At 38.8% G+C, this 22,027-nt stretch overlaps 1 protein-coding gene across 1 annotated transcript in view; it reads right to left on the minus strand.

Moving 5' to 3' along the window:
* FHDC1 (FH2 domain containing 1) overlaps nt 1–22,027 on the minus strand; it is a 62,536-nt gene that overhangs the window by 25,322 nt on the left and 15,187 nt on the right. The window contains exons 3-4 of the mRNA XM_089525668.1: nt 14,966–15,600; nt 375–436 (exon numbers count right to left, since the gene is read on the minus strand). Of these exons, the coding sequence (XP_089381794.1) occupies nt 375–436; nt 14,966–15,448 (545 nt within the window). The 5' untranslated portion in view covers nt 15,449–15,600. The remainder of the gene's footprint in view (nt 1–374; nt 437–14,965; nt 15,601–22,027) is intronic.

Genomic DNA, 22,027 nt, shown 5'->3' on the forward strand with positions numbered 1-22,027 from the left:
TCACAACTGTTCTGGATCAAAATTCATTACCTGAATGGTGGCTGCATGATCTGAATTGATCTGACAGCTTACTCACACTATCGGAGATGCAGGTCATTGCGGTTCTTTAAAAAAGAACCACTAAAGGATCTGGTGACAAATGCACTGGTTTAAATGGGCTTTTCAGTTGTCCCCCCCCCCCCCGCCCCCGAGGACAATCAGTGCAAGTCTGAACGACATGGAAATAACCTGGTTTCCAAACTGGGTTATTTTGTAGTGTGAATGGAGCCTAAGACTACAAATCAAAGTGACAAATTTCTACTCTATTTCTATTGAGTATGTCTCCTTCCCTGCTATATATATTTACCATTTTCAATAACAATAAGGTATCTTACTTTTTAAACTGCTTGAGGAATATCCCAATATTCATACTTCTTTTGGCATCCAAAATATTAATCTGAAAAAAGACAGCAAAGCATATTGAAAGGCTTGTTTAAACAGAATACTCTTATCAGGTTAGATTACTTTGTTCACATTTTCTGCCATAATAGAAGTTCTAGCTGAACGGATGAAAGTATGCATGTTATCCCAAATAATATGCAGACATTCACACACCATTCAAAGTTTACAATTATAATCATTTCAAGCATGTTTCTATATTTATATCCAACCTAGTATTGTAACATAAACTTTCATTTGGATTATAGCAATGAGTTCTATGCAGAGCTGCCTTTGAAGACAGTTTGGAAAACTCAAGTGGTCCAAATATAGTAGTAAGTTGTTAACTGCAATTATTACGCCAATATTATGTCATATATAAATATCTCAAAGATATATTGGCCCTGAACAGTTTTGGCAATCAGACTGTTTCTTTTTAGTGTAGTGTGTACACACAAGTCTAATACTATATGTACAAGTGAATGAGAAGAAGCATGGCTGAAATTGCAGGAAAGTAGTCATATGGGCTGAAGTCTGTTTAGACAAATGCTCCCTTTTAAAAGGTTTCTAGACTTGTTTTTATTCACCTGCTTAACCATATGAATGTATGAATATACTTAAGTCTTTTCGAAACTGACAGGTTACAAACCCGAATATGAAATAAATCAGTCCTCATGGCAATACTGATTATAAACAAGAAGGAATGGATAAAGGAAGATGTGTGGAGCTTTATTCTGCAAGGTTGCTGCAATGGTTTTCTATCTAAATGTTTTGCTATAGGTATTTAATCATAGATAGAGATGTAAGGATTCTAAAAGTAACATCTCCCAATTTTTGAACATGGATTCATTGTTTTAAAAAATCCTACAAGTTAATCACTGTAACTAAAAACAGTAGTAGTAATTTGTTCACATTCCATACTGGAAACTCAGAAATTAAAAGCAATCCTCTGGAATGACACCACTTTGTGTTGTTGGGTTAAAATTTTACAGCAGTAACTTTGTCTTCATTGATACTCAACCATCATGTTATATATTAGCAGCAAAAGAGAACTGTTTCATGATAGCCATCACTTTTGGAACACCATCAGAACTAACATCTCTGTCTGGAAACGGTATAACCATATACACACTGTGATTAACCTAGGAGTCCTTGGTTCAGCCAAACATACTGTACATAGAATAGGTTTAAACTGAAATGTACTAGACTGTAGCTTGCCTAAAATCTTTGAGATAAAGTGGGGAATAAAACCTAAATTAATAAAAAATACATTTGTCTAACTCTTGCATAATCAGTCACAAACTAGTCATTTCATTGCTACAACACTGACCAAAGGAATGACTTCAGACCTGCTTTCTAGAAAAGGTTATGATGGGAAAAGGCGGAACATGAAAACTGAAGGTAAGGTGAGGAAAAAAATATGTAATGGATTGATCAAGTGATTGATAAAACAGATGAGATTTGCCTGCTAAACTGAGTTTACACTGAGTTTATACATGTGGTGTGTGAATTATTAGAGCCCTGGTGGTGCAGTGATTAAATGCCTATACTGCAGCCATTCACTCACAAACCATAAGGTTTTGAGTTCAAAAGCAGCCAGGGGCTCAGGGTCAGCTCAGCCTTCCATTCTTCCTAGGTCACTAAAATGAGTACCCAGCTTGTTGAGGTCAATTGTCTTAGACATTGTAAACTGCTTAGGGAGTGCTTAAGTGCATGATAAGTGGTATAGAAATGTACAGTCCGCCCTTATTATACATGGATTTTTTAATACATGGATTTAAGCATCCACTGTTTGAAAATGTTCCAAAAAAGTATAAATTTCAAATATCAAACCTTGATTTTCCATTTTTCATTAGGGACACCATTTTGCTATGTCATTATATTTAATGGGACTTTAGCATACACGGATTTTGTTATACACGGGGGATCTTGGAACCAAACCCCAGCATATAACAAGGGTCCACTGTACTTGCTATTGCTATATATTTGAAAAATGCTAACATTAACAGCCTCTTCTTCTCAGTATATGCATTTTTACTCACGTAAGTTACACATATACCGTATATACTTGACTATAAGTAGAGAAATTTTTGCCCAAAAAGTGACCCCAAAAACCCTGGGTGGACTTATATACGGGGCAATACGGTAATAGGCTTGCCCCTCAAGCTTCTTCCACAGCCTGGCTATCTCTCGAAGGGACAGCTGGGCTGGGGAAAATCCTGGAGGCAGAGGCTTCCTCCCTCCTTTTCCCCAGTCCCTGTGTCCTGCAGAGGCTGGAGGATGCTGGGATTGGGGAAAGTCCTGGGGGCAGAGGCTTCCCCCCTCCTTTTCCCCAGTCCTCTGAAGGGGCAGCCGAGCTGCAGAGAAGGAGGAAGAGCGAGTGCTAGCCTCTGAAGCTTCCTCCCCAGCTCGGCTGTCTCCCAAAGGGACAGCTGGGCTGCGGAGGGGAAGGAAGGGTACTGAGACCCAAATTATACCCTCAACTTATCTAGGCATCATATCAAAATCCCTGACTTTGGGCCCAAAACCTGTCCTCAATTTATGCATGGCGTTGACTTATACATGAGTACATACAGTAATCTATACTTTTCCCCCTTCAAACATCTACAGACTCTGTAAACAGCAACTGCTTCCCAGTAACACCTGAGAAGGCATGTCTCATTAGAAAAAGTAATAATGCTAGGAAACAGAGAAGGCAGTAGAAAGAAAGGAAGACTGCATACAAGATGGATAGACTCAGTCAGGAAGGCCATGAGCCTGAATCTATAGGACCAGAGCAGAGCAGCTGAAGATAGGGGATGTCTCATTCACAGGACAGCCATGAGTAAAAGGCAACTCGAAGGCAGTTAACAACAACAACAGAGCACATACTAAAAGCTGATGTACCCAACACATTTTGAACTGTTTAATTCAAGGCTGGATTTAATCTGTACTTAGATGTTTTCTTGAATGCACTCTCACTAGCCCCTGAACCTGTAATTCCACTGATCATTTGGAAAACCCAAATTAGGAATGACTTGAGATAGCACTGCATGTAAGAGAATGCTTCCAACACAACAACAACAGTTATTCCTACCTACCTCTCCCTGAGAATCAAGATGGGAAAAACAATAACACAATACATCACATAACAGTTAAAAGAGCATATAGAACTGATACTATCCATCAATAAATACCTTAAAACCATGATTTAAAAATAATCTCAATAGACCTGCTATAAGAAACTGGTCTTTACTGCTGATTTAAACTGAGATAGCATCTTGAGCTGACAAATCACTTTCAAATCTATTCCACAATTTGGGGGTGGCCAAAGAATATTTCATCTGAGTTATAGTCAGTCTAGTTTTGGCTAAATGAAGTAAATGTCTCCTAAAGGATCAAGATACAGAAGAAGATGATCCTGTAGGTAATGTGGATCCAAACAATGTAAGACTTTAAAGGTGATAGCCAACACTTTGTATTTAGTCTGGAAACTAATTGGCAGCCAGTGGAGTGGTTTTAATATTGGTGCCATATGATCTCTCCTAGATGTACGTACTCATAAACAATTTGGCTGCCATATTTTAAACTAACTGAAGTTTCTGAACTTTGGTACAGAGGTAGCCCAACGTACAGCACATTGCAGAGGTCCCTTGAGGTTACCTGTGCATGCACACTATTTAGATCCTTCAATTCTAGAAAAAGGTGCAGATGGAATAACAACTGAAGCTGATAATAAGCACTCCTGACTGTTGCATCTAACTAGGTTGACATTTGGAAGAACAGATCCAGGGGCATCTACCTGGGTTGACATTTGGAAGGATGGATCCACAAGCTGTGAACAGTCTTTTGGGGGAGTGTGACCTAATCCAGAACTGGCTGACACACCTCCAAACCCAGGTTAGGACCCTTAATAGGAAGCACTTCCATCTTGTCTGGATTCCATTTCAGTTTTTCCCCCCTCATCCAAACCATTACTTCCTCCAGACATTTATTCAGAGGAGGTACGCTATTCTTAGATAATGCTATTACTAAAGACATAAATCTATTTGGGTGTCATAAGCATACTGACAGCATCCTGCTCAATGTCTCTGGATGATCTCTCCTGGTGCTTTCATGTAGATGCTGAATAGCATTGGGGATAGAATCACACACCCCTTTTTTTTTCTTTGAGGAGTAGCTATCTCCAAACACCATATTCTGGAATCTGCCTGACAGATAGGACCAGAAACACAGTGCCTCTGACTCCCAAATCCCAAATCCCAATGCTCAGGTGAAAAACATCCACTAAGGCAACCACAGCAGTCTGAACTTTGGGTCCTGCTATGAAGCCAGTTTGAAATAGATCTAGATAACTTACACCATCCAAGACTTATACTTACGCTACTTAGATCTTTTCTCAAGAAATGTCAAGACATGAAATCTGTGTAAACTGGATGTGGAATTTTACGTTTTAAAGTTAGCATGTGAAATTGACACAAGACAGTTATGCACACCCAGGGAAGCATACATACAGTAGATACTTGGGTTAAAAATATTTTGAAGCATATTTTCTTCTTATCAAGCCTACCCCTACAAGCAACTTCTTCATGAATCTGCTATGAGTAGACTCTTGGTTTGCATTCTGTAGTACCATCCTGAAGAAGATGCAACATAGTATATGGGAAAGGAAAAGAAATCTATTTGCTTGGGCCACCATGAGTCAGAAACAACCTGAAGACACACAACAACAACAACAACAACAACAACAACAACAACAACCTGACATTTTCTACAGTTGTTCTACCAAGTTACATTTTAATCACTTACTAATCCACACATGCCATTTCCTCAATTTTTCACCTCTCAACACATATCCTACCTAAAACATTCACAGTGGGTATTTAAGCAGGAAGACTGAGAAAGACAAGCACTGAAAACCTAATAAGCACCCACCTGATGAAAACATGGAAAAACTGAGTACAAGCACAGTGAAAAGTTTAAACCTGTCTAAGTGTTGTTTAGTACATAGTAATTAAAATCCATGCTTTTACATGTAAATGTTGCATTTTATCACTCTTAAATCCTGTTTAGCATTCCTGTCAGCTTTCATTTCATTCTAGCTACATTCTTGTTTAAAGTTATGGCAATTTGAAGTTGTGCATGATTATTCTCTGGTCCTAAGACTAGAAATTGCCCAAAACCTAAGAGCAATCATGATCAAATGATTGTGACAAAAAGTAAACTAACACTCAATGCATTATTTAAGCATCATTTCTATTAAGGAAAGGGGTAAATTGTAATTTGGGTTAACCTGCAAACTAATTCACTAGTCCTTTTGTCTGCCTTCCCATCCAGTCTTGCAGAGACGTTACAATGGCTGAAAGCTCCATCTATGTTTTATTACTCATGGATTCTGGAAACTAAGGCACATTACAGATGCGCCGAAGGGGCGTACTAGGATTAGGAAGGGGCGTCACTTCCTGACACCCCTAACCCTAGTACGGACTGTACAAAATGGCGGTGCCCTATGCACACGGGCACCGCCATGGGGACGTCACCACCGTGTCGCCTCCAAACGGGGTGGCGCAGAAGTGACATCCTCGCACCGCATGAGGGCGCCTGGGGCGCTCTTTCAGCGGTCCCGGAAGGAGCTCCATTTCGGAGCTCCTTCCACTATTTGCATTGCTGGCGCAGCCTGTACATGGCTGCGCCAGCGACACAAATGAGAAAGGGGCCGAGTGGCCCCTTTCTCTGCGTCCCCGCCGCCGTCGGGTGTCCTTGGGGCATGAAGCCCCAAGGACACCTCTTTCCAGGCCGTGGGGAAGCAGCCTTTTGCCGCTTCCCTGCAGCCTGGAAAGCGGCGGATCGGGGCCTCAGAGGCTGCCGCTGTGGCAGCTGAGGCCCCGATCCAGCAGAGAAAGGGCTGGATACAGGCTGCCCCAAACAGGCAGTCTGTAACGCGCCTAAGACTCAAGGCTCATGTTTATTTTGTCAATAAATATCCAGTCTTTTCCCCAGAACCAAGATACAAGGTACCTTAGAACGTAATGAATCCTTCCTTCTCATGGCATGTCCAAAATACAACAACTTCAGTTTAATCATCATGGCTTCCAGGGAGAATTCGGGCTTTATCTGTTTTTAGGACCCATTTATTTATCTTTTCTGGCCATCCACACCATCCTCAGCACTCTTCTCCAGCACCTCGTCTCAAACAAGTTGCCTTTCTTTTTGTCTGCTTTTTTAACTGACCAGCTCTCCCATTTTTACATGGGGATGGGGAATACAATAATTTGGACAATCCTAACCTTAGCAGCCAGTGTTATGTCTTTTCACTTTGGAATCTTTTCTAGTTGTTTCACAGCTACACTTTCACATCTGCTCTTTCCAGTCTTCTTCTGATCTCCTGACCATAGTCTCTATTCTCATCAATGTTTGATCCAGGGTATGGGATCAAACAAGCCATATGGTAAGTTATGAATATTAAAATACAATTAAACAAGGTATCATATTAAAACACAAATGAAGTTAAAAGCTCTTACCAAAATCAAGGCTGAATAGATATGTCTTTTCCTGCTGTCGGAGGAACAATAGGCAAGAAGTCAGCCTTGCCTCTTTCAGAAGGAAGTTTTATAGTCTTGGAGTAGACACAAATAATGCCTTCTCTCTTCTCCTTACTATATGAACCTCTGAGGATGGTGAGACCAGAATAAGAGGCTGTGTGTTGTAGATCTCAAAGCCAAGAGAGGCTTTAAATGGCATAACACAGTCTTTCAGATGGTCCTAAACCAAGTCATGGAGGGCTTTATAGGTCAAAACCAGAACTGTAAATGTATCTGCAAATAGCAGAGTTGTTGTAATAAGGTAGTTATACACTCACAGTAATCAGTATTGGGCAACAATTTGGCTGTTAATTTCAGACCAGTTGAAGTTTCTGAGCACTCTTCAAAGTCAGCCCCACTTGTGTTACAATAATCCAACTAACTAAATTTTCCAAGGCCAGATTACACATCTCTAGAAAGAGATGCAGTTGGCACACTAGATTTAATTTACATTCCTGGGTCAGCACAGAAGCCCAGGCCTCTAGATTCAGGATTGAATCCTGGGAAAACATCCAGATTCTAAACCTGTATCTGAGAATGAGGGTAAACCCCATCCAATACAGACTGAATATCTAATCCCTGTTTGAGCACTTCTGTTTGGTCTGGATTAAGCTTCAGTCATTTCACACTCAGCTAGTCCATTACAGATGTCAGGGTTTGGTTTAGAACTGAGCTTCTACACATTTAGATGCAAACAAATAACAAACTTGGATTTTACCAGCATATTGGTGGCACCAAATCAAAACTCTCCAGAGATCCCCCCCCCCCGCTGTAATTCCCTATAAATATTAAATATCATGGCAGACATGACAGAGCTCAATGAAACTCCACAGACCAACAACCAAAGTTACAAACAGGAATCTTTCATCACTGCCTTTTGACCCATCCCTCCAGGAAGAATCAAAACCACTCTAGATCAGTCCTTCTAAGTCCCATCTCAAGAAAGAAAGCCCATAAGAATACATTACTGTATTTCTTTTGACCATTACTCTCAAGTATAGCATCTGACAGTTTCTTTCCTATTCTTTTATTCATACAGAATTGCCATCTTCATGTCTCTTGGGGATTTTTTTAAAGCTACTGGTCTGTATACCCCTGCCTCACAAATTTTAAGTGTGTGTGTGTGTGGGGGGGGGAGATCCATAGCTAACTGCATTCTTGTTTTTCTTTGAGAATATAAAGAAATGTGGCTTTTAAAGGGGTAAATAATCTATGAGCAGCACTTTATTTTCCTTGCTTCTACTTCACATAACTTGACTGAAATAAGCATAGATGATCTCTACATGTACAGTGGGACCTTGGTATCCACTGGGGTTTGGTTTCAGGATGGACCCCATGTATACCAAAATCTGTGGATGGAGCTAGTACCATTATATACAGTGGGACAGTAAAATGGTATCCCTTGTATAAAATGGTAACATCAATGTTTGGTTTTTTTGGAATTTATATATTTTTGAGTATTTTCAAGCCATGGATGGTTGATTCCATGCATAAGGAGAACCAATTACATTCCTAAAAGCAGAAATAAAATCTTGAATCATAACCCATTTTCAGTTTTGCATTAGGCTAGATCCAGATTTATACAAGACTAACTAGATTGGCAGAAGTGGACCTATCTACCCCTTCTTCCCTACATCAGTCTTTCTAGCCCCATCATACACTGGGGATTGAGGGACCCTGCTGAATAGGATATTAAACTGTAGTGCAAGAGAAGCGGGGGCACCTGCCCACCTATCTATAGGAGGTGCTTTATTCAATTTTCTGCATACCCCTTTTCCTGCAGAGTCTTCAATGATGGGGATCTGGTATACAAATAAGAGTGTAAATGAGCATCCTTTTCTGCCAACTCACTTTTACACTAATAAATCTGGATATAGTCCACTCTCCAATTCTGGAGAGACAGCATGGTGTAGTGGTTTGAGTGACCTCAAAGTTGCACTGGAGGACCTAGAGATTCCTAGAGAGGTGTTCTCTCAGGTTAAAACATAGTGTTTTTGTTATCTGAGATTTTTCCACACTCACAGGAGTCCTGGGCCCCATAACCCCAGTGTATGTGGAGGAATGAGTGTACTTTATTTACCACTGAGTTATGGGCAAGTAAATAGCCATTTTTAAAGCAATTGTAACTATAACATTAACTAGTTTGGATCTTGCTACCATAACTAATTACTTTAAGAGTAATTTTCTAAACGCCGTACTTCACACTTTTTCACACATGTTGAACATTAAAGATTTACAAAGATGTGCCGCAATTCAAGTAAATAATTTTGCAATTGCTTTCCAATTTATCTTATCTTCCCTGATAAAGTTCTTACAAACTCTGCAAACCACCTCTGTCCATCTACCTCACTTGTGCTATGTAAATTGTGAATTCATCTGTACTTTGTGTGCATCTGTCTTTCACTTTCTTCTTGAACAGCACTCACAATTTCTTTGTAACTTGCAAGTTACAATCTGCTAGTCTAACTTTCTGCCTTTGACTCTGTTTTCATCTGAAACAGCTAATCTTTAAAACAACAACAACAGTAAATATATTTCTGAATCAGATCTGGCAGATGAATACTTTCACAGCACGAATTTTCACTGACTGCTGATTTAGCAGCCTGAAATCAAGTGAAGGATCTCAACAGCTCAGCTTTAAAGACACAACACTGTGGAGCTCACAGAGACTCTCATACACAGACAAAGGTGACATTGGGAGCAAGCCCCCCCCCCCTTTCCTGATATTATTGGTTTGCCCAGAAAGATTAACGGTTTTTTTTTACCTGAAAGCCCCAATCCTGAATCGGCTGCAGCACTTGCAAGCCTGGAAGAGTGTACCTGGCTTTCTCTTCCCTGGGAAGTAAAAGGAATGGGAAAGCAGAATCCCTCTCTCCCAAGTCTCCTCTGTGTGCTGGGATTGCTCAGAAACTAAAGGATCAGTGGCAGGTATGAAGTAATAGCTAGCTGCCAGGACAAGCCAACATCTGTGACCCGTGGTCTTTGTCAGCTGTTGTTCTACTTTATTCACCACTCAGGCCACTACAACTCTGGTCTGAATCAACCAGTTTTCAAAATGATGAACGTGGTGCGACATGGTGACCTTTTTGTATTCCTTCCTCAAAGTACCAGTTGCCAGTACTTCAAATAAACATTCTGTCAGAACTGTTTAGTCACCATCTCTACATGGACAAATATCATCTGTCAGCTTCTATGTCTACATAATATAAGAGTGCCTGGGTAAATAGGTCTGAAAAGGTTAGGAGAATAAGGAGGCTGAAGGAAATGCGAGATGGCCAACTTTCCATGGCACTGAAAACTAGTGGGGAAATGCAGTCTTAAAGATGCTGTTGGACTTCAACTGGCATCACACCTAGCCAACATAACCAATGGAGAAGAATCCTGGGAATGATAGTCCAGCAAGATGTGATGGGCCCACTTTGCCTGCCCTGCTATATACTTCATGACAGATGTTATTTGGAGTATGGCAAGACAGATACAGTACTGCAGTTTACTATGACGACAGGTGTAGTACAAGAGAAGACAGAGTGGTTCCTCACACATTTAACCAAGAAGGAGTTTGGTTTTGTGCTTTCCATGATATACGTGTCAAGAAATCAAATGTTGGTTCAGACAAGCATTCTGTGGCCATTCACAATCTACACTCAGCTGTAATGCTTTTTCTGGGGGTGTTTGAGAAGGAGGAAGGTTCATGATCAGATCTAGTCAGATTATATAGTCAAATTTCCAAATGGTTTAGATTATATAAATTGGACCATCAGATGGCTGTTTACCTAGGCAAGCTTACATTCCCAAAGCTTAGGCAGGCTTTTACAGCTCTTCATTTTCAAACAATGCCTTAAGCCATGATTGATGCAGATATTCACACACACCTAAGGATTCCCGCTTATGTATTTGTGGAGCTCCAGAAATCGAGGATTTGCCTCATTATCTGCTTTATTGCTCACTATATACTGATCCAAGAACTAAATTTATGGGATCTATTCTGTCCAATTTACAGTCTAATACCACTTCTGAAAAGATTTTTTTATCTCCTGTCTGATATTGATTCTAAGGTAACTTATAATGTTTTACTGTTTGCCTCAGCAGCAATCAAAATTCGGGCAAGGGTAATAGCAGACATTGCAGTTGACTGTCATGGAGATGATCTTATCTAAACTTTGAAGTTGTTTTTAATGTTGTTTTATTTAATTGTCTGGAATTTTATTATGTTTGATGTATCAAATTTGGATGTTAGTTATTTGATGGAGCATTTTCTAATTCTGAATTTCTGTCATCGGTTTTACATTTTAATCATGCGAATGGCCTTTGGCTTAAGCATTAATAAAACTGAATTGAATTGAATATAGTCAAATTCTAAAAAAAAATTCAGAGCTCGACATTGGCAAGGAAGACTTACATCTTTGTTAAATATGGCAGGATCCTTCTCAGCTAACCCTGAAGCCTAAATATCATGTTGTTTTTTTCCCTATTGGCCTCTGTATGATGAAATTTTCAGATATCTGCATTGCGCAGTGGGTCAACTTTACATATTCTGCCACAGATTCACTTCGTCTTTACTGAACGTTTACCTTGTTTAACAAGACCATTAACCTAATCTACACCAGTGATTCCCAAACTTTAATCCTCCAGCTGTCTGGGGCCTAAAACGTCCAGAAGCACCAGCAAGCTTGGCCAAGAGTCAGGGATTGTGGGAGATGAAGTCCAAAACATCTGGAAGACCAAAGTTTGGGAACCCTTGTTTCCTCTTGAATTCCAAGCCTATTCTGAAATAGAGCAGTAGGAGTGAACCTAGGTGACCAAGAACATGAAGGAACATTTCAAATATATACACAGCTATGATTCATATAGTTAAGTATACTTATACACCCAGTTCCCTCCCTTTCAATTCTACCCTAAATGTGTACGCTTTTAGTCATGCCAACGCCTTTACCTGCTTGTAACATTCAGTAGTCAGGAAAAATGATGCTTCCCAGCAATTTTTCTAAATTTACTTGTAGAATTACCAAGGTCTTCTGGTTTACTTTATTATGCATTAACATCTTTTCAATATACTCCATCTGAATCCCGCACCATTTTCTTCTATTTATGCTTGCACCTTCTCTGTAAAATCTCTGTAAAAACCCCTCCCAGTAAACCTAGATGCCAGTCTTAGCAAAACCTAGCATTAACAGTATTCCTGAAATCTACATGTACACTAAAGCAGCACTACTGCACTGAAAATGCAAATAGTAAAACCTAAAAATGCCCTATATTATTCAATGGCAGTGATGTTAATATGGATATGCTGAAATGTGTGCCTTCACATCACCATTAAATAATATGGGGTACAATAATTTGTGTTTTTTCACATCTGCAAGGGGCACCCAAGAACCAAATCCCAAGGATCTGAAGGGCCAACTGTACTGTCTTGTAAAAACTGAAAAAATCACTTGTATGAATGTTAGATAAGCAATGTAACTGCGCATGGTATGTATAAGATCATGTCAGGGGTTTTTATGCAACATATTTGATAAATATTTATACAGCTGGCCCTTCTTATACACGGATTTTTTATACACTGATTCAAACATCCATGGTTTGAGAATGTTAAAAAAAAGTATAAATTTCAAATACCAAACCTTGATTTTCCATTTTTTATAAGGGACACCATTTTGCTATGTCATTACTGTATATTTAATGGGACTTGAGCATCCACGGATTTTGTTATCCACGGGGGATCTTGGAACCAAACCCCAGCATATAACAAGGGTCCACTGTACAAGGAAATTCCCACTAAAGTGCAGTGTTTCTTTTATGGATTTAGTCTTTTACATTTATAATCTTGTCTATTATGCTGTCTTAGATATACTTGCTGACACAAATTAATGATTTTTAAGTTTTTAAAGGAATCTCTGCTTTAAGCATAAGGGGATTATGTATGTAGGGGTTTTGTAGCACTTGCTGAAGAGGATAGGCATATTTGAATCAGCAACAGAAAAGAAAGCTCAGGGAAAAACATGATCTCGATTATCCTGGATTAAGTGGGAGGTTTTGCAGTCTCCCCCCCGCCACACAAAAAAACCCACCCTTAATTGGGTGCATTAAGGATGCATTTGAACAATGGAGAGTCAACCCAGATTCATCCTGGATTATTTTCACCATTTGAACAACCCCTGAATCTCCCAACAGCAAATTTTAGAGCAAGCAGTGGGCATCCCTGAACTGAGACACCATCCAAACATTCCAATAATCAATCTGCAATCATAGAGGCTACAAATTTCACTTTTTAAAGAGACATAGATATATTCAAGTTTCTAAATATATACTGGAATAGCTCATTTAACAAAGCCTCTGACAAAGAAGCTCCTGTTTGCAAAGTCTTTTTAGGCCAGGCCAGCCCCATCCCTTGTCCTTCTTGATGCATTTGGAAGAATGGTCAAGAAAAACTGGAGAAAAATAGAAGCATGTCTGCAGTAAAAAGCACAACAAAACAATGAGATTTTACTCTGGTCAATTCTTCCACTTTGAATCCCATGTGAGAGAACATAAGAATTAGTAAGGATATAAATCAAATAAATAAATAAATATTGCTGTTGCTTTATGCCTGCCTACAACAGACAAAGTAAACAGTATCTGCCTCCCGAATCCCTTACTAAATAAGGATGAACAGCAAATGGAGAAAGGGGGCAAGCTGATAAGCCTGCCTTATCAGCTGCTTCTAACAAAGTCTGGCCACCAAAATGAAAATTATAAGAAAAATGGAGGCCGATGAAAGAAAAAACAACATCTCTGCATTGTGGAAGAGGTTTTCAAGTGCTCTCTGGAAGATTAGAAATTGTTTTTTTTCCTTATATGTCCAACAGCTCTTCTTTTTTGTGGTGTAGGAACCTAACCCTATTCTCCCCATGTTATTTTTACCTCTGGTACCAAATTCTGTTAAAGAAATCATGTTCAGGAACACTTGTACAGTCTTTTGTTTAGTTGAAACCTATAAATATAGCACCAACAAGATTATAGGGACTATAATGCTATGACAAATCCAACACATGGTTCTTCAAATGCCTTGCTGCAGCTTGGAGTAAATTAATTACTATTTTAGTATTTGCTATGTGAAGGCAGTCTATGGTAATTTTATGATAAAGTTGAGTAAATATTTTGAAAAGTGTAAATTTATGATGTAAATTTCTTACCACTGGTTACTCAAGTAACTTCTTACTACTGGTTACTCAGTTCAGGAAAACATTGGCTTGAATCCAGATTTAGACACATATCACTGGGATCCAGAAGCAGACTTTCCTGCCTATCTCTTCCATTGTCTGCCTCTCCAGATTGAAAAAAAAATGCTATAGAGAGCATTGAGAGTAGTAGACTATGAGTCAAGGTAATGAGGGCATCTCTGAAGATTAAGTGGAACCATGTTTTCTGAAGATTATTTGGTTCATGAAAGGTGTCTCTGCTTGATTGATAAGGATCTTTCCATTCCTGAACCATACCCTGACTCATTCAGCAGGGTATTTTGACCTTCTGTGCAGCATTTTGTGGGCAGTAGTAGAGTTAGGAGAAGGTGGTGAGGAAGTTACTTCTTCCATCCAAGTTCTGCATGCCTAATCTAAATTCATATGATAAATTTTATACACTTTTTTCTCTGAATGTGTGTATTTAAGTATTTTGAATTTAGCATTTATTTTCATAATATTACAGTATGAATGCAATATACAAAACTTCTCCACATTTTCTACTCCAATAATCACAAAGAGAATAGACAATTTCAAATTACAGTTCTGCCTCATAATATGAAAAATTTTGATAAATGGTGAACTCAGGATACTACTGACACTTTAAATTTGTACTTTACCTAAAAATAAATGATGAAGGCTTTTAATACTACCACAGAACACAACAGGGAGCATAGAAAAAGATGGTAAATGATTAAAGCTAACAACTAACAAATAGGAGCTTAATTTTATAAAGATCACATAGTTGCTTCGCTCCATGCTCATGCTTACCTCTTGTTTGGTGTCTTTAAATGACCTCCGTGAAGCTCTGCTTCTTGATTCCAAAGGTACTGTTCCTTCCGGCTGGCCAAAAAATTCCTCAATTGTCTTTGTGTCAATTTGGTAATTCTGCTTAGCACCAATAGTCCAGATGTTATTTTTACCACGAACTTGTTCTTCGGGGATAGTTTTCCAGAAGAAACTACGTATTCGCTTCTTCTTGCTTAAGTGGCCATGCCCGTTGACCAACTGCGACAATGAAGGTCTGCTCAGGGACAGAGGTGGAGGCGGTGGCGGTGGTGGTACGCCTGCTGGTGAAGAAAATCCAACATCTGTTGTTAGACATGGTGGAGGGGGCGGAAGTGGTGGAGGCGGAGGTGGTTGAGGCAGTTGCTCTTCTGGGTCTGTTGTATCTCCAATCATTAATCCAGCTTCAACTGAAATAGCTCCATTTTCTTTATCATTCACCAAGGAGACACAATTCATAACATGCATCTTACAGTCTCTCTCTAGAAGGAGAGAGAGACTTAATTCCCTGGGTATGCATGTAACATCAAGCAGCTGGGCAGCAGCTAATATCTTGCACACCTATTTTTAAGTCTATCGTCAGCAAAGGCAATTTGGAAGATCATGCATTATTCGGAAATCTACAATGAAATAAAGAAAGAAATAAGGGGTTAGGAAAACAATACATTTGATACTGGTAGAAGAAGGAGCATGTCTCAAACAACAATGTGTATGCTATGTACAAATAAAATTGCCAAGCAAGGCACAGCCATTACTAGCTCCACCTTAGGGGTGCTGGATTGTAGCAGACTCTAGTGTGGTGTTCATAATCAACATGGTTAGATGCCATTGTGTGTGCGCATGCACACTTTGAAGTCAACTGCTGGCTTATGACAACCCAGGAATTTCATGGAATTTTCTTAGACAAGGAATGCTCAGAAGTGGTTTTGCTAGTTCCCTCCTCTGAAATGTAGCCTACAATACCCGGTATTCATTGGTGGGGTCGCATCCAAGTATTAACCAGACCTGACCCCACTTAGTTTCCAAGATCAGATGGAATCTGGTGCCTTTAGGGTATTTTAGGTCTTAGAAGCCATCATATACAACCTTAATGTCAGAGGCTTATCCATCATTTCAGTACATAGACTGGGATCCGAATGAAGATGATATGGATAAGACAGATATCACAGGCACAGCCAACAGTTTAGTTTGCTCCCTGATTTTATTCCATGACCAAATGCTGGTCTGCATATTAAAAATAACTGTAATGCAATCAAGAACTTTGCAAGGGAAGGTGGAGTCTCAAGCATGAGACAACATGGATATTCAAGAAGATACACACAGGAAGTTATTTTGCAAGATAGGAAAATACTAAGACATTTAGAGCTACTTTCTCATCTTCTCGGAGCATAAGATGTAAATATGAAACTATGCATTATCTATATATGCAGATTTTAAAAGGACAACGCACATGTACATGTTCAAACTTGTTAGCTGATACTTTAAAAAGATCAAACTAAAGTGTAGTTTTACATCAATAGCACAGTGGGAAATACAGGAGGGGGAAGCACAGGCGAAAATTATACATATTCTTTTTAAAGCTGAACTACCTTGCTCTAATGATAATTTAATCACTGAAAACATAATGAGATCCACTTAATGTAAAAGACACACCCCGTCTAGGCTCTGTGAATAAATATCAGAACTGAAACCTTATTCATACTGTCCAAAAAAAAACAAAAAAAAAAACCCTACCACTTTAGATCTCATGACTGGATTACTTATAATTAAGATGGTTTGCATATCATGTTGTTAATTGCTGTCAAATTGACTTTGACCTATACCAAACCTATGAGTGAGAGAATCTCTACCAGATGTTGTTGTTAACTCAGGTCTTGCAAACTCAGGGCCATGGTTTCTTCAATGGAATTTATTTTCCTATAATGCTGTCTTCCTCTTTTCCTACTGCCTTTACCAAGCATTATTTTCAAATACATAGCCAGCTTATCCAAAAAAGCCTGTTGTAGGAATTTGATAAATAAAACAATGTCTTAAAGAAAACATTTCAAATCACTTGAGATTTTTAGGAAGTTTACCACTTTCACAGAGTTTCTACAATTGCAGGGGTAATTCACCACATGTTATTTGAAAAAGAATCTTGCACTAGGGTAGCTCTTGCACTAGGGTAGATCAGTTATTACCCATTACTGTCAGATCAGTAAGTTCAAGTCAACTTGAACAAAAATTGTATTTGGATAGCCCACTATAAGCTGGGTGCCTTCACCTAATGTTCAAGATTTTCTTTCTCCACATACCAACAGGCCATTCCAATAATCAGGATCCTATTATCCTCTCAGTAGCATTTTTCATGATATGGGGGATGCCTTGAGGGGAAAATGGATGAGAAAGTTTGTTTCCATCACACACACACCCAGGCGTTGGTGTATTACACTACTGGTGTACTATACTATCAATTGTAACTACATCAGGATCACACAGCAGTGACATGAGAAGGCAAGCAAAATCTGCAAGCAAAAACAGTCAATTTCTCCAATCCTTCACATCCTTTCCCTTCCTGCCTGGTAGCACCAGCATAAGCTATGCACTGCATCAACAGGACTGCAGCCAAAATCTAGATCTACCTCTATGTTTTTTTTCCCCAGAGTAACATCACAATTTATTATCTTGAACTGAGTGTGCTGGTCAAGGCTTCTTTTTATTTTCTATGGAAATGTTCAATGCATATATATGATACCACAACTGCCTTCTCAAATAATATGAAACCCTAGTGAATCATCAGCTGCCATGGTTAGACAATGGAATAATGGATCAGAGTTTCACCAAAGTGTTTTAGTAATTTTAAGGTACCAATTGAGTTCACATGTCAGGTTTTCTGTTTCCCAGCTATATTCACAGAAGGAGCCACAATACTAGGAAGTCTTTTTAAAATTCATTTTTAGAAAATGGTATTCCACCAACAACTTCTCCCTTCTTAGAAAAAATGCTCTCTATAATGAAACAGATAAAAAATCTATGTTTAAATCAATTCTGTGTTGCCAATGATTGTTCCAAATATATATTTTAAATTAGTTATTTATGAAAAATAAAAAAGATGACATATTAATTTAAAAATAAATAAATGTACAAATAAAACTTATCTACAAAACTCACTAGTTCATCTCTCTTTGTCAACCGAGCAGTCATAAAATTTAAATAAACAAATCACAAATCTTTGTTCCTTGTTTTTTTATCATGACATCTGAACCCCACCAGACATTAGGTTGTTTTTTTCATTTCCAACAAGCCAGAGCATTAGTTCCTGCCAGATCAGAATAAACAAACTAGGGACCAAAAGCCCATGGCTTATTTAGACACATCTACCTGAAGTCTAAATCAACCCAGACAATGAGGAAATTGAAATAGCTAAAGAGTTCCTGTACCTTGGATCAACATCGATCAGAACAGAGACTGCAATCAAGAAATAAGACTAGTAATAGGAAGAGCAGCTATGAAAGAACTAGACAAGATCTTAAGATCTTGTCCTAAAAGATATATAACCAAAACTAGAATTGTCCAAACCATTGTATTCCCTATCACTGTGTATGGATGTGACAGCTGGACAGTGAAAAAAGGAGATAGAAAGAGTATCAACTCATTTGACATGTGGTGTTGAAGAAGAGTGCTGATACTGTGGATGGACAAAAAGACAAACAAATGGATCCTTGAACAGATCAAGCCTGAAATCTCCTTGGAAACCAAGATGATCAAACTGAGGATGTCATTACTGTGGCCACATCATGAAAAGGCATGACTCATTAGAAAAGATAATAATGCTAGGAAAGGTTAGAAGGTAGTAGAAAAAGAGGAGGATGGATAGACTCAATCAGAGAGGTGGACCTGAATTTGTAGGATCTAAGCAGAGAAGTGGAGGATAGGTGGGCTTGGAGGTTGACCTGAAGGCAGTTAATAACAACAACTTCACGTGAAGGCAATTAACAAAAGGAGGCAATGGGACTATGGTTTATTGTTGTTTTTAAACACATGTACAGGGTTCACATAGTGCACTATACTTTAAATAAGATATTGATAAGAATTCCCCAAACTGCATTTCATTTGTAATAGACTGAGTTTCTGCCATTCTGCAGAATTAATGCAGTTTGACACAATTTTAACTGCTATGGCTCGATGTAACATTTATTCTAAGAGCACTAAAGGTTTTTAGTCTGTTGCTACAATCTCCGTAAATGATGCAAAAAGGAAGACGCACAGCTTAAACTATATATGTGCAGAACTAAATATTTACATAGGCAAACCTGTATGTCCAGATTGTCTCATACTAGGGTAACTGGCATTTTAAAAGCTAGGACAACAACGACATAATTGTACTATCATGATCCAACAAGTAAAGGCAGAATAGGCAGCAACTATTTTAAAGTTTATTTGTTTCTGAGATTCAGTTTTCAAAACCACAAGACAAAAATATGTGAATTCATTTGGATCATACTCCTTGTGATGATTTCACAACTGCTTCCATCAAACTCCAATTAAATTAAAAGGACCCTGTAAGATTTGGGACGTAATCACAGATGTGGGTCTAGATGTTCATAGCCACAATATATAAACATTGCAGCTTTAAAAACAGTGCATAGAAAAATTGAGTTCCAGTGTGGTGTGGTGGTTTGAGCACTGAACTACAGCTCTGGAGACCATAGGTCAATTTCCCACTTGACCATGCAAACCCACTGAGTGACCTTGGGCAAGTTATATACTCTCAGCCACAGAAAACTCCGTGATAATCTTACCAAGAAAAGGCCATAATATGTTTGCCACAGGGTCACCATAAGTCAAAAATGACTTAAAGGCATACCACAACAAGAACAGAAAATCTAAAACATTAAGTTCTGTTTCCTTTCTTATAGCAGAAGTTATAGAAAGAGATCTGAAGAACCAAACCATGATCAATGCAATTGTAAAAAAAACAGAAGTGTTAGCGTTCAGCTCCTCCTTTGAATTTTCAAAACATGTGTGGATATGCATCCAAAAACTGATCATCCAAAAACAGATCAAGATTTGCCTGTTTAAACATGTGGATGAAGTATCAGGCTCCATTGTGGTAAAAAGTGATATATGTTTTGGGTGCATCTGACTAAGCATGTGATAAGACATAAAAGTGAGAAATAAAGCAAGTTCTGCTTTAAGGTAGGAAAAGCTAACAAGGAAATGAAAGAATATTGAACCTAACACTGCCTGGAAAAGACATAAATCCCAACAGAGAGAGAGACTTTAAACAAGTTACCTAAAAATGTCTTCCTTAGCTGAACTTTTCATTCCATAAAATGGGAACAACTAATCAGTTAAGTTATTGACAAACTGAGGTCTAATCTGCACTGCAAAAATAATCCAGTTTGACACCACTTTAACTGCCATGACTCAATGCTATGGAATCCTACGGTTTGTCAATTATTGTGGAACTAGAGTGCTCTGACAGAGAAGGCTAAACATATCACTAAACTACAAACCTCAAAATTCTGTAGCATTGAGCCATGGCAGTTAAAGTGGTGTTAAACTGCATTATTTTTGCAGCGCAAATTACACTTGAGCAAACCTTTTTGTTTTGTTTAACTGCCCTCAAGTTGATCTTGACCCATGACAACCCTGTGTATGAGACATCTCCAAGACCCCCTGTCCTCCACTCCCCTGCTTAGGTCCTGTAAACCTATACCCATGGATATAGCCTTGTCCGACCCCTTTGCCAACTGGGTACCATTATGTTTCTCCGTGTTCTGTTCTGACAGTAGCCTCTTGTCCTGAGTACAGATTCTTCATCAAGACTATCAGATGTGTTGGCACTCCCATGTGTTTAAGGGTGTTTCATAGCCTTTTGTGACCTATGCTGCTGAAGGTTTTGCTATAGTCTATGAAGAACATGCTGGTTTTCTTTTGGAATTCCCTGGTGCACTCCATTAGCCATTGTATGTTTGCAGTGTGGTCCCTAGTGCCTTTCCCTTTCCCAAACTCTCCTTGTACTTCTGGGATATCTTTCTCCATGTATGGTTGGGAGTCTATGTTGCAACATTTTGAGCATATTTTGCTTTCATGGTCCAGTTCACTGCTATGGTCCTATAGTTGCTGCAGTCTTTTGTATCTCCTTTTTGTGGATAGGGATGTATATTGACCACTTCCAATCTGGCTTGTGTTTTGTTTTCCATATCTGTGGACATATGTTGGTTAGAGTTGACTGTCAGTGTGGATTACAGCTATTCATACTTAATTAGTATGACACATACACACACACACACACACACACACACAAATACAATTTTGGACACGAGTCATACAGATTTAGCCATTAGGGCCTAAAGGTAGAGAGGTCTGCTAAGTATTTAGAAACACATCTCACACTTCAGTGCATTTTGGATGCATTACTGCAAATATTTACTACACATAAAAGTGTGAATTAACCCTAGCATTACCACAGAGCTTTCTTGAGTAACTCCCTTTTTAGGACATAAAACCAATTATGATGATGATTGGACCAAAATCCTACCCAGTCCAGCATTCTATTCCAATTACAGCCAAAGTGAGGCTTTTTCACACTTCAGAATCATAGCACTATTATTCTACATTAACAACCATGGTTCCATCCCATGGAATCCTGAGGTTTGTAATTTGGTGTGACACTAGAGCCCTCTGATAAAGAATTCTAAATACCAATCTGTAATTCTGTAATGTGAATCACTGCCAAAAGTCACTGGGAAGCACACAAACAAGATGTGAATATAAGAACACCAGAGGGAAATACAGTTATATTAAAATGCACAAAAGTAATGTTATCTTAAAATTCTTCAGACAATATTCCTGTTTCTATTTTTAAAAAAGTTTTGTGTTTAATTAAACATATTCTTCTGTTTTGATAGACTAGTATTTTATCATTCCTCTACTACATTAATGTATGGCCCCTCAAACAAACATGCTGGGTCTGTTGCTCAGTGGTAAAGCACATGCTTGGTACTCTGGATATCCCAGGTTCAATCCCTGCCATTAACAGGTGAGGCTGGGAAGAAATCA

This window comes from Sceloporus occidentalis, unplaced genomic scaffold (genome assembly GCF_023333645.1).
Source record: "Sceloporus occidentalis isolate IW3139 unplaced genomic scaffold, rSceOcc1.0.p SCAF_5, whole genome shotgun sequence".
Taxonomy (NCBI): domain Eukaryota; kingdom Metazoa; phylum Chordata; class Lepidosauria; order Squamata; family Phrynosomatidae; genus Sceloporus; species Sceloporus occidentalis.